Source organism: Heloderma suspectum, chromosome 2, assembly GCF_057233095.1.
Source record: "Heloderma suspectum isolate Gila_16-S chromosome 2, 16-S_ref, whole genome shotgun sequence".
NCBI classification, from domain to species: domain Eukaryota; kingdom Metazoa; phylum Chordata; class Lepidosauria; order Squamata; family Helodermatidae; genus Heloderma; species Heloderma suspectum.
In genome coordinates, this window is record NC_139459.1 from 178,560,001 (window position 1) to 178,573,595 (window position 13,595).

The following is a 13,595-nucleotide window of genomic DNA, read 5'->3' on the forward strand; positions in this document are numbered from 1 at the left end:
AGAACCCAGGTCTTTCAAGTCCCAGTCCAACACTATAACCACTACACCACACAGGCTTTTTGCCACTGCACCGCTGAACTTCAGTGGTGCAGAGGCAGCAGCAGAGGTGGCAAGGGCTGCATTCAAGACCATGGAGGGCGCATGCAGCCCCCTCAGGCTGCATGTTTCCCACCACTGCTTTACAGCTGCTTGAAAGCCTCTAAGTAAATGGGGCCTCATTGATATCAACTGGAAGAGAGTTCCACAAGCTGTTTGGACTTTGGGTCAGCACCAGCTACAGTCCTGTTATGCAGAAGTAGTTGGATTTCTGATTATTTGGCCCCATTTACTTTGATGAGGCCAAAGGCTGATTCACCTGTGCATGCCCATGTCTATTGCTTGGCATGATGTCGCTCAATGACTGTCTTTGGAGCTTAATCTGTGATGGCCGTTTCACACATATAAGTCATGAGCTCAAGACAGCCAGCCACAGTGTGAATTCAGCTTGAACCAAGCACGTACTTTGGTTTAATGACTGCTCAGTGAATCCAAATGAGCAGTTCTTTCTTTCCCTTACTTTTTGGACACCTCGGCGCACAATGCTCATAGTCTTTGAAACATAACTTGGGAAAAGTTGCAGAGTTGCTCTCTTGCGGTAGTTCCAGGAAGATGCTTGTAACATTGTTCCCCACCAAATAAATACTAGCGCTGAGCTGAAAATTGCGATTCTTCCATTTTCAGCATTTTGTGGGAGGGTGGGGGGCAAAATGAAAACTCCGGCTGGGAGAGGTGAGAAGTTTGGAGAATTTTCTCCTTGGGGAGGGGGACAGGGTTTCCACGTACCTTTTTAAGTGTAGGCAATTCTTGGGGGGGTCTTCTTTCTATTTTTAAATTTTTTTAATTTACTTTAAAAAAACAAAAACAAAAAAACCCTGCACTTGCAGGAGCCCAGGACTCTTCTCAGCAGTTTTTCCTGAACTCCGAGGAGACCATGTGACCTCTCCCTCTCCAATAGGCATTCAGGAAGAACTTCCAGCTGGAGAAGAGTCCTGGGCTCCTGCAAGTGTAGGGGGTGTTTTAAAATAAAAATAAAAAATAGAAAGAAGACCCCTCAAGAATTGCCTATACTTAAAAAGGAACGTGGACATCCTGTCTCCCTCCCCAAGGAGAAAATTCTCCAAAATTCTCCTCCTCCCTCTGAAAGAAGCAGAAAAAACAATGCCACTTTCACAGGAAGAGAAAAAGTTCCCCAAAATAGGGGTCAGGATTTGGCACAGTACTAATACACACTGACATAAAACCCTCCCTAAGCTGAATGGATGGAAAAAGGAAGTGGCTGGGGCTCAGTCTAGAATCAGCAAGGAAGAAACTGGTCAACTAATAGAAGTATCAGAAAAAGGGACGCTGATTTCTGACTGTCCTGTGCAGAGGCCGGGGGTCCATTTCCTGCTACTCACCATGGGCCCTGGAGGCCCTGCCTGACCTGGTGCTCCCAGTAGACCTTGTTCCCCCTATGGGAGAAAGGAAGTGAGATGTCAGTAACAACAGTCCCTGGCCTTTTCTGTGGCCCCCAACATCCCCCACTGGCACCAAATTTGTCACCCAGATGCCTCCTGGGAGCTCCTTTCTGCTTCCAAACAAGACGGGTGCTCCTCACATACCTTGTTTTCAAGAAAAATCAATGCCTTTTTGCCACCATTGTAATTTCAGCAGCAAATTCAGTGCCAGTGGGAGAAAGGAGGTCAGTCCTCTGACCCCATATGTTGTCCACCTCTGCTTTGTGGGGTGAAAGGGTGTTATATAGATACACCTGAACCAAAGTGGGAATGGGAGTCTGGTGTGTGTGTGTGTGTGTGTGTGTGTGTGTGAGAGAGAGAGAGAGAGAGAGACAGAGACAGAGACAGAGAGAAGGTTTCCTTTGATAAGGAGTTGTTCTCAGCCATCGTCTCCAACACCATTTCCAGGACCATTTTAGTGATGGTGAAAGACTGGCATGATCAGATGCTTAAAGACAACGGACACATTTTCTTAATGCCACTGTATTTTGCGTGTAGAATCAAGCTTAGCATCCTTCAAGGTCTGCGTCAAGGGTAGGCATGGCTGGGCACCTGCTGAGGACCCACACCCAGCAGGAGCCCACTGACTACAGCCCCCTGTAATCACCATTGCAACCTGCTTGCTCACCTGCCTCTCACTCTGGCCCAGGCAACGGTGGTGGTGAGAAGGAGGAGCAGCAGATGCCACGGCCTGCTTGCTCAGTCACATTAAGATGTAAATCACCATATTTCATTCCTGTTCCAGCCATTTGCTAATGGGTCAAGGCACTCACCACTGGTCCAGGAATCCCACGTAGTCCTTCTAAGCCAGGTCGGCCTGGAGGTCCCTGTGGGCCCACGGGTCCCATCTTCCCTGGAGGCCCTTCTGTACTGGGCTCCCCCTGAGGTATAGAAAGAGAGAAAAAACACAACACAACTTAGAGCAGGAGTAGGCAGAAGGTAGATCAGCAAGGTTTCTGGTTCCCGATTGTCTAACGATAGCAACAGTTAAAAAGCTTTTACGCACTAAAGATGGTTGCTGGAAAAGAACAGCTGGGGAAAAACCAGGAGTGGTTTTGTGTGTGGAAGGACTCATGAGCCTGATTCTGATACTGATCACAAATTCCTAGGCTAAGCATGTCATCAGAGGCACCATGTGCCTTAATTCTTAGTGTATATCCATCCACCTGAACCACTATTTTGCACCTGCTCCATTTGGTGGATCTCAGGTTTTAGTAAAAAAACAAAGCAGAACCTGCAAACCTGAAGTCTGCCCACCCATGCCTTAGATTAGGGATACTCAATTAATCCATGGATGATTCAGATTTCTGGTGGACACGAGATGCTCCCACACAGAAGTAGATGGCTTTGAAGGATACAAGATTAATCTGAATAGCCCTGCCTGTTGAGTCAAGGGGCAGAATTACCCAGCGCAGGTAGGGATGGCAGAGAAATCCACAACTAAATCAAATGAGTTCAGATTTTCATGAATTTGCCCCACAGCAGAACGGCTTTCCCCCTGTCAGGCGGATTCTGCTGACTTGCAGACTGTTTTTCTAACTTTTCCAAACTTTGCACAAATTTTGTCGTACAAAAAGATGCAATTTTTTAAAAAAATGGCCAAAAAAGTGCATTTCCCCCATGGCTAAAGCATGAAAATGCTCATTTCTTGGGGAGATTTGTACATCTTCACATGTGTGAAATTGCGCATTTGCGAAATTGGGCAAATGAGCATTTGCACAAATTCGCAAACAAAAAAGACATTCCAATTCTGTTGATGGGTGGATGATGAAATGAAAGGCACTTGACAATCTGCAAGACACAGATGGATTAGATTTTACACAATCCGTACATCCCTAATTGCAGGATGCTTTCTTTGACTGAGGGAGAATACTGATGCTGGAATGAGCAGAAGAAAAACAGGGCAAGAGAGAAGCCAGGGGCAGCTGATTCAACAGGAGTGGGTAAGAGTTATTAGCACTCCATTACTGGGCCCCAGAAGAGGAGCTGCTTATTCTCTCTTACCTTGGCACCTTTTTCACCCTGTCGACCTTCACGGCCAGCTGGCCCAACAGGTCCCTGGAACAAAGAAAGAGAATCACTGCATAACACAGTTTGATGAGAATCTTGTGATTTCAACACTCCTGTTCACCTTCTAGAGAAAGATTCTAGCCCTAAACTTTTTCACAATCTTAGTAAGTAAATAAGTACAATTTTGCTCTGGCCACAAGCCTTTACAAAAACTAAGCATGTTACCAATTAAGAAACAAGCAAACAGGGCAAACTGAATGCCATGAAAACCTTTAGAGAAACACGTCCCCAGGCCCAGGGAATAGATATAGGAATATAAGCAGTAAGAATACAACAATAAAAGATCTCACAGTTCTTCCAACTGTACAGAGATTGACATAAATATTGAGCACTGTCCATAATATAAGCAAGGATATGAGAATCTATATATATTTGCTTATCTTTAGCCAAAACCAGTGTAAACACTAACAGTTTTTGAGTGAATTCAGTGGTGCAGGCTAGGTACCTTTAGACCCTGGACTTAATGATCTTATGCAGTGCCCCTTTAGACAGCCATGCGTATTACATTTCTCTCCCCACCACCTCCACCCTGACCATTTCATTTTTATGCTTTACAATTGCAATTATACTCCTGATACGTTAAGCACAGCAACAGAACTGTTTGTCAACCTTGATTAAAACAAATAATACTCTGACCATGTGGAGTTTTGTATTTTAAACTCACTTAAATCATTGCACCATCATGACTACCAGAATAAAATGGAGTTTGCTTCTGCTGCCTCAATGCTCTCATCAGCTGCCACTCTCTGGCTGGTGAGTTTGGGGCCCTCTGGACTGCAGGGCTCTGGACTTTGGCTACAAGGTCCAGGCCCAGCTGCACCACTGAATAACCCTATCATCCCTATTTGCAAGCAGGAAGCTAATTTAACCAGAAGGGCTCTTGTTTTCAAGAGTTCTGGAATAAACTTTTCTTTTACAGCAAGGGTCATGGAGTAACACTGCATATCCTCAGTCTCTCCTGATCAGCATACACAAAAACTGCAAACTATACCCCACATTGTGGAATCAGCCATCTAAAACTGTAGATGTCATTCACTGACATCTGAAGAGTACAAATGTCAGCCTCAAGGGAAATTTGGTTATGGAAATTAGTTCTCCATTCATGGAGGAGAGAGAGGGATTTCTACACGATCAGAAGCCCTGCACAATCAGGCTTTCTGATTGCATCAAAGCTTACCTGGGTACAACTGTACATGCTTAGGCTCCCCTTTGCAGAAACTGAGGGGGTGGGTGGCAGGGCACATAATATCAGCATTGGGGTCCATAGGCGAGTCCCCCCTCCCTCTTCCATGCATTAATGACTGAAGAGAGCTCTTGTGTTGGGTATATAGAGCCTTTCATCTACCCTCAAATCCTTGCTTTAGCTGCCTTACAGCAGACACCAGAAATCTGAATGGACTTCGGGTAACTATTATTAGAAAAACAGCAAATGTACAAAGACATTAGCAAGGGCCAGGACCCATTCCCAGTCTGGATCTGTGGCCTGTTTGGCAAGGAGATCTGAACCTCTGCACTAAACATACAGAGCTCTGGGATTAGAAACCCAAATTTCTCTGATTGCAATATATTATGAAACATTTAGTCAGACAGCATAAATTGGTTAGAACAGGTCTCTTGTTTCATTCCCCCGCCCAGCCCCCCCCCCCCACATGGAATAGAGACAGTTATTTATGTGGGGTTGCACAAACCAGCTGTGCTACGGCAAAATCACCTGATGTACAACAGACCCATATACTTGCATGTGATCTGAAACTTTTAACTGAAATTTCCCACTATCATGCAAGTTTCCTCTGAAACCATGAGAGCTAACAGCATGCCCTTAAGACAAAAACAAATAAAAAACTGGCAGCCTAAATTCCATGTGTGTTTACTCTAAAATAATGCTCCTGAGCTCTGCCTTTTCCCAAGTATGTATGCATACAGCTACAACCAAAAGCTCACATTATTAAAATTCTTTTACATCTACTTAGAAGATATTATCTATGGCATAGATGGGGGCTCCAAAGTAGTGCTTTTGGGCACCAATGTGCCCATGGTCACCTGTCTTGGTACCTGCCAGGCTCCCTGCTGCACCTGAGAGTTATTTTATTTCTTAAGATTTTTTTTTTAACTGAGAGGCTGACATGCTGCAAAGCAAAGTGTTGCCCTCCAGCACCATCTTTGTTTGGGTTCAAGGGAGTGGCCTTTGTGTTTTGGAGCTCAGACGCCCACCTCTGCCTTGTACTTAGATTCTTGGGCAAGTTACTCTTCTTTTAGTCTCACCAGCTTGCCTTCTGGGAAAGGAGTGTTTTCTGACCAGCCACACCCACCATGTCAGCCATTTTATGAATGAGCAATCCCCACTGGCAGTCATTTTGTGAGCGTGCCCATGACACTCAAAATTGCAAATGTGCCCACTGACCCAAAACGGTTGGGGATCGCTGTGTAACTGATGATAGGAAACTTCTTAGACTTCATCTATCCTTTGAGCTGGCAGCCCCAACTTACCCTCTTCCCTGGTGACCCAGGTGGACCTGGTTCCCCAGAAGCTCCAGGGGGGCCCTGAAAATAACAATAATAAAGAGCAAGTTATTTCTAATCACACCATTTGGGGGGTCATCTACTCATGTCTAATGATCCACTGACATGTCTACTCAGAGTAAGCACCAATGAATTCAGTGGGACTTACTCCCGGGAAAGTGTGCATCGGATTGCCACTGTATATTAAGCGTGGTACTGCAAACAAATGGCTCTCCATGTGTGACACTTACTACATGGAATGATGCCAGTGGCTCCAGCCCTAAGTAATACTATAAAGGGATAGTCATAGCAGAGAGTGCAGCCTTTCCATCTCACAATGGTGTCAACCTTTTGATGAATTTCAGCATCTCTAGTTCTAGATTTCCCATATTATTCACCTTGGGTATAGCTGTACAACAAGCATATCTATTTTATACCAGTATAAGTATCATAGTTTCTAACCTCACGATTAGATTCCTGTAATGCACTCTAGGTGGGGCTGCCCTCGTCCCAGGTTCGGAAGCTGCAGCTAGTGCAGTATGCAGCAGCTGGGATGCTCAGTGGAGCACCCAGCTATGTACACATTACACCTGTGTTAAAAGAACTGCACAGGCTGCCTATGAGCTATCAAGCCATGTTCAAGGTTCTGTTGCTGTTGACAAAGCCCTGAATAACTCAGGACTAGGATACCTCGCAGACCATCTTCCCCTATATATACCCAGCTGACCGCTCTCCAAAGGAGGCCTCGTTGGCTATTCCGCAGCCAACAGGACGTTGGCATGTAACATCTCAAAACCAGGCCTTCTCAGTAGTGGCAGCCACCTTCTGGAACACGCTCGTCCATACACTTTGGGAGGCAGAAAATGTGATGTGTTTTAAACACCTCCAGAAAATGTACTTTTTCATGCAAACTTTCCTTGGCTTATCAATGATTATTATGATGCTGTTCTGTTTTACCATTTCTTCTTCTTCTTTTTTTAATCTTACCTTTGTTGTTGTAAATGGATTTTTTTGTGTTATATGGTATTATATACTTTTAATTGTGATTTTTAATACTTTTCTATGTAAACCACTTAAGAGATTTTACTATATTAAGTGGTATAAAAGTACTACTAAAACAATAAAATAAATACAATGGTTTCCTCCTCCCTGCCCCCAAATCCTGGACATTTCAGTCTGCCAAAATACTGAAAATTCAGTTAAGAGTTCCTTGCTTGCTCCCCAGGGCCAGCCCTACTATTAGGCAGAGTGAGGCAGCCACCTTGGGCAGCTGATTTTGAATGTCATGGAAGAGCAGCAAATTGTTAGTTATTTAATCTATTATTATTGCATTTTTACTGTCAGGTAGGGGGGAGAGGTGATAGTAGGATTTTTTAACTCAGGTGCCAAAATAACTTGGCTAGCCTTGGGTACTATGCACCTTGCCTTAGTGTGGGGGGAGGTGGTATTTGCTGCTCTGCCTCAGACGGCAAAAGACCTTGGGCCAGCCCTGCTCCTCCCTCAAAGAACTACAGTTCTCAGGTTTCCCTGGGGAGGGGAAATGGTGAGAGCCAGACCACGTTAAATATTTGGTGTAGATACACACTAGGTATACCTTAACTATGTACAGGTGCCCTTTGCGTACTGACCATTTTAGATATCATCATCATCTAACAAAAAAGGGAAGCAGGAAGAGGGTTGTTCCCCAGAACGTATGCCTGCCATACTCACTGGAAGTCCAGGATCCCCCATGTCACCCTTCTCACCAACAGCTCCATCCAGGCCCTGAACGGAAGAAGACAGGGGCAAATTGGCATCCAAATCTATGAACTGCCACTGGGAAACTTACTTGTCTTAATGCCAGGGAACAAAGAGAACAAATGTGAGACCCACAACAAAATTTTGCAGTGTGGAGTGCTCCTGTTTAGGGTTCCAGCCAGCCATGATCCTCCAGTCCATCCCCCCACTAGTGTGGGGTGCTCCTCCATGATACACCAAGCCACCTAGGGTCTTAATTTTTTCTCCACTCCAACAAACAGCAGTCTGTGGCCACTGAGCAATGCTCAGTGCTCACTGGGCTGGTTTTGGAGCTCCCCAGCATTTTTTTTTCTCCTTCAGTTTTCTTTTTGTACTTCTGAAAACCTTGGGACTTCCCTCAATCCTGCTGAGCTTGAAAAATGATTATTTTTTAATGCTCTATACACAAAAACTTGGGATTAGAAAAATGAAATTTTGCCAAATTTTAAAATGTGTGCAAAATTTTGTTCCAACTGTTAGCTACACTGCCTGACAGGCTGGAACTGCCTGTGTAGGCCAGATGCACTCTGCGTTTTGTTATGAAACAGCTAATTATACTGATTACATTTCTGAGCCTCTCTTCCCCCAAGAGAGTGGTGTACAAGGGGATGATCCTGTTATCCCCACAATCACCCTGTCAGATAGATTAAGGAGAGGGAAAGCGTGTGTGTGTGTGTGTGTGTGTGTGTGTGAGAGAGAGAGAGAGAGAGAGAGAGAGAAACTGTGTGAGAATACATGCGAAAGCATGTGCAAGTGTGTGTGTGTGTGTCTGAGAAAGAGAGAGAGCGAAAGAGAATGTGCATGAGAGAAAGAGAGAGAGAGAGAGAGAGAGTTTCACTGGCCCAAAGTCACCCAGTGAGCTTCATGGCTGAGTGGGCATTTTTGAACCCAAGTTGCTGTCCCCAACTGAAGCCCACTTCTATCTATTAAAACCTTACTATTGATTATGTAATCATTTATCCCAGCTTGATAAAGAGCCAAGCCACAAGCTCTCACTAAAGCCTTGCTTTGCTATTTGGAAATCTAAACAAAACCACACCACAAAGGGTGTGGGGTGAGGGAATCACAAACATTAAAGTGAGTTCAATGGTTATCTCAAGAGATAAACAATAGAGCAAACAGGCTACGAGGTTTTGTGTAATTTGGGATAGGTTCTGAAAAATACAGGAACAGAGCAAGACTTCATGATGAGATTTAACTTTCCATCCAATGTTGGGAACAGAGCAGTCCTGGCTTTCAGATCTTTCTCCTACATCTTTCCCCACTAAACCAATATGCCTTCTCCAAAGCCAGAAATAAAATCTGACAGTGTAGCAGCTCAGTTCAAAGACTGATACTCACAGGAGGGCCAGGATCTCCAGATGGGCCTGGGTCACCGGGGAATCCTATCGGGCCCTGTGATGGAGAGATGTGAGCAGTGAGTACCACACAGCCTCAGAAACAAACCCCATAAAAGCACCCCTTCTCCAAAGCTGAAACCAAATGATTCCACCTCTGCCAACTGTGAATAGACTGGAGAGACTTGGTCCACTGGTCTGTTCTATGGATGTCGATGGATTCCGGAGGTATCCGGATTACAAGTTTTCTAGGGTGGGGTAGTGGGTGGACACACCTGCTGTGGATGGCCCTGCCTTTGCCAGGGGGCTGGAACAAATGGCCCCTTTCATTCTATGACTCTTCCCCGAGTCTCTCTGAAGCCATGCCTCTGCTCCACGGGTCTCTACGGAGTCAGAGTGTCTGCTCTCTGCCAGTCTCAGTGGGGCTGCGGAATCTTCTCTGACAGCCATTAGGGAATTAGGTGATCTGTAGGGCCAAAGAGTCTCTTCTCTGCAGCTCTTTGGGAGCTGAGCTGACACACTCTTTCAAATAAAGCTGGCTTCCCCAACCTGCTGCTCTCCAGATGTGTTCAACGACAATGCCCACCATCCCCAGACAGCATGGCCAATGATTGGCTGGAGGTGCTGGGAATTGTAGTCCAATGCATCTGGAGGGCACCCGGTTGGGGAAGGATGTTGTACAGCACCTAGCACCCTATTAGTCCTCAGTGTTAAGTATAAAGGACTGCAAGAAGCATCCAGGTAGACCGTGCCACTTCTAAGAAGCCAGTAACTCACCAAGTTCCCTTTGGATCCATCTTCTCCCGGGGGACCCTTCTTGCCAGGGGGCCCTGCAGCTCCCGATTGGCCAGAGTCTCCTTTTTCACCTAAATCGCCCTTCACGCCCTGGGAATGCACACACAGAGATGCCAATCAGAGTCCCCTGGGGTGGGACCACACTTTGCAAAGAGACTGCCCGCTTCAGCCTGGGGTGGAACTGAGGGGGTAGAGTCACATCTCTGAGCCAAGTTACCCAAGTGACTCACAGCTTCAGGGATTCACTCAGGCTTAAGCAGAGGTTGGCTTGGAGCAGGCATGCTCTACAAGGCATGGAGAGGAAGCACTGCACTTCCCCCAGCTTCTCCCCGAAACTCAGACACTCACTTGCCGGCCCGGCTCCCCGGGAGACCCAGGGTCCCCTGCTTCACCTGGCTCACCCTAGACAGAGAGAGAAAAACAAAGAGTGAACCCCAAACCAGCCTTCCCAGCAACTACCTGGGACCTGTTTTCAGAAAAGTACTGTCATATTACAATACCTCTATCAGGATCTCTTAAGGGACACCCAAGGACCTACTGGCACCTTTCCTACATGCTGCTACTCCCATTTCACAGGGCTATGATGAAATATAATCTCTGCTCCAGCTATTCTACAGGCTGGTTCCTGCTCAGAGGAGCAGGACCCCCCCCACACACACACACACTTAGGTATATGTGGACAGATCACATCAACCAAGTTTATCTACCTTGCTTCAGCTGCATGATTTGGAAGACTAAATGGAAGAGTACACCAGAGCATGTGCAGAGTGCACGTCCCACATGGCTGTGTAAACACAACATGCTGTCACCCCACAAGTATGAGGGAGGTAGGATTCTAGTTCAGAGATTATCACCTCGGGCACATTTCAGCCTTAGCACCTCTCACTTTATACATTAGATCAGCCTTCCTCAACCTGGTGCCCTCCAGATGTTTTGGACTTCCAACTCTCATCAACCCCAGCCAGCACAGCCAAGACCAGGAATTCTGGGAGATCTCATCCAAAAACATCTGGAGGGCACCAGGTTGGGGAAGGCTGCATTAGATTTTCTGTTTCCTGCTTTGCCAGAGAATGCTTTTCCTATCACCCATCTATGGATGGAACTCCAGCTTGCCCCATGATTCTCTCTCCATATGGCAGTATCCAAAAAACACACAATTTCCACACAGACAACCCCCTTAACACTTCCAGCTTCTGAATGGCTCTCATTCTCCTTTCTTTTCTCCCTGTTCATGGTGCCTTTCTAAAACAGATTGCATTTTCTCCCTCGTACTTAATGCACAGCTCCCTGGCTGCATCTGCTGCAGGCAAAACCCTGGACTGACAGAGAAAACAGAGCTGCTACATGTGTCAGGGAAGAACTGGGTCCTCCCCTTCCCTTACAAATGTAAGGATCATGGGCTGTGGAAATAGCCAATGCCCTCAGTGTTGCTTCCAGTGCCACTGCACTAGCTCCTGCAAATAAAAACCACACAGCTCTTCCAATGCTCCTGAAACCTGGCACTTTGCATTACCCAACCTTCAGCTCCCGAGCTCACGTGTAAACTGCACAGACTGACCTCCCAACCCAAATATCCTGGCTTGGACTCACCTTTTCGCCAACAACACCTGGCTGTCCCACCCCACCAGGTTGACCCTGTGGGCCCTGGAATGAGAAGGGACACAAGCACTTAAGAAGATGTGCCTAACCCACCACAGTGTCCTCAGAGATTTCCCCCACCTACTAATATTAAACAAACTGTCTTGCCTCCTGCAGCTTACACTAATTCCCTGTTGCCTTCTCCATCAACCCCACGCAGAATAACTGTTCTTTAGGATCTTTGGACTTGTTTCAGCGTGATGCTCTTTGTGGAATTTAACATGCACAGCATATCCTGACATCAAAGCAAAAGATGCTTCTTACTATGCATGCAGGGTACTGTATGCAAATTGGAACCTCCACTCCATGCTTATGAAAGCTGCTGTATCTAGGCACTTGCCTAAATGCTCGGGGAAGGTCTTCATAAGATTACTTTACATGGTATGTTACCCTAAACAATCACCTCCTCAGTAGTCTGTTTAAACTACTGGAAGCTGTGTGGGTGGTACCATACATAAAGGAAGGGATTATTTCTATCATCATCATTTTGCCTCAGTTGTTTTAGTTATATGCTGGGTGTATTGGCCATGCTTATTAGTCTGTTAAACTATTTATTTTCTATCCCATATTTTGATCTGAGAGAATCCCCCAAGAGAATCCATGCTTTATGGTTCTGTTAACACTACATCTAGAGCTCTTAGACTGATGATATAAAAATCCAATCATTACATGAAAAATGCGGTCATTGTAGCCATGACTCGATAAAGGCTTTGAAATTGTCATTACCAAGTCAATTGCTGCAGATAATTTCCATTTTGGGGATTACTCAAGATGTGATAAGCATATCACACAGTAGCTATCACCTAAACTGAACACACAACCTCAGCACTGGGAATCAATGCACTGGGGTCAGATGCAGGACTTCTGCTTCTCCCTGTAGAGCTAATGGGGGGGGGGGGTGTCTGCTGATATTTTGGTTTATTAACACAGTCTGTCTGTATTAAATTTAATATAATATCTTCCCAATATTTCCAACCACCGTGGTACCAGCAATCCTCACATCCATCAGCCTCTGAGCTCAGACCTTGCTGAATCTCCTAACAAAAATCATAAGCAAGGGAGCTCCAAAGGGGCCATTCTATCCACTTGGCAAATACTTGCCTACATGCTCGTGCTCCTTCCTTTCCCAGGAGGAAGAAGGGAGGTGCAGGCAGAGTCTACCCAGGGCATCCAAATGCACAAACTGGGCCTTCTCCCCTCTCACTTTATTTATTTATTCATTCATTTCATTTCATTTCTATACTGCCCAATAGCCAAAGCTCTCTGGCTGGTTCACAAAAATTAAAACCAAACAACACACAATAAAACAATTTAAAATATATAGAACATTAAAACCACAATATAACAATACAACCACAATAAAACCTAGCAGCAATGCAGAGATTTAAAATGCAGAGGTAAAACACTAGAGCTAAAAGAGTAGGATGCTAAAATACTGGGAGAATAAAAAGATCTTCACCTGGTGCCGAAAGGAATACAATGTAAGTGCCAGGCGAACCTCACTAGGGAGCTCATTCCAGAGCCGGGGTGCCACAGCAGAAAAAGCCCTCCTCCTAGTAGCCACCCGCCTCACTTCCTTTGGCACGGGCTCACGGAGAAGGGCCGCTGACGATGATCTTAAGGTCTGGGCAGGCACATATGGAAGGAGGCGATCCTTCAGGTAACCTGGCCCCAAGCCGTTAAGGGCTTTGAATGTTAACACCAGCACTTTGAATCGGGCCCGGAGATGGACTGGCAGTCAGTGCAGCTGGAAAAGTACTGGCGTAATATGAGCTCGCAGGCCAGTCCCTGTTAACAATCTTGCTGCCCTATTTTGGACCAGCTGAAGTTTCCAGACCGTTTTCAAAGGCAGCCCCACATATAACGCATTGCAGTAATCCAGACGAGAAGTTATCAGAGCATGGATAACTGTAGCTAGGCTATCTCTGTCCAGATAAGGGCGTAG

At 45.8% G+C, this 13,595-nt stretch overlaps 1 protein-coding gene across 1 annotated transcript in view; it reads right to left on the bottom strand.

Moving 5' to 3' along the window:
- The window catches only part of COL5A3 (collagen type V alpha 3 chain), a 116,463-nt gene that overhangs the window by 13,338 nt on the left and 89,530 nt on the right, over window positions 1-13,595 (bottom strand). The window contains exons 49-57 of the mRNA XM_084836459.1: window positions 11,603-11,656; window positions 10,361-10,414; window positions 9,995-10,102; window positions 9,222-9,275; window positions 7,815-7,868; window positions 6,093-6,146; window positions 3,540-3,593; window positions 2,309-2,416; window positions 1,437-1,490 (exon numbers count right to left, since the gene is read on the bottom strand). Coding sequence (XP_084692585.1) covers window positions 1,437-1,490; window positions 2,309-2,416; window positions 3,540-3,593; window positions 6,093-6,146; window positions 7,815-7,868; window positions 9,222-9,275; window positions 9,995-10,102; window positions 10,361-10,414; window positions 11,603-11,656 — 594 coding nt within the window. The remainder of the gene's footprint in view (window positions 1-1,436; window positions 1,491-2,308; window positions 2,417-3,539; window positions 3,594-6,092; window positions 6,147-7,814; window positions 7,869-9,221; window positions 9,276-9,994; window positions 10,103-10,360; window positions 10,415-11,602; window positions 11,657-13,595) is intronic.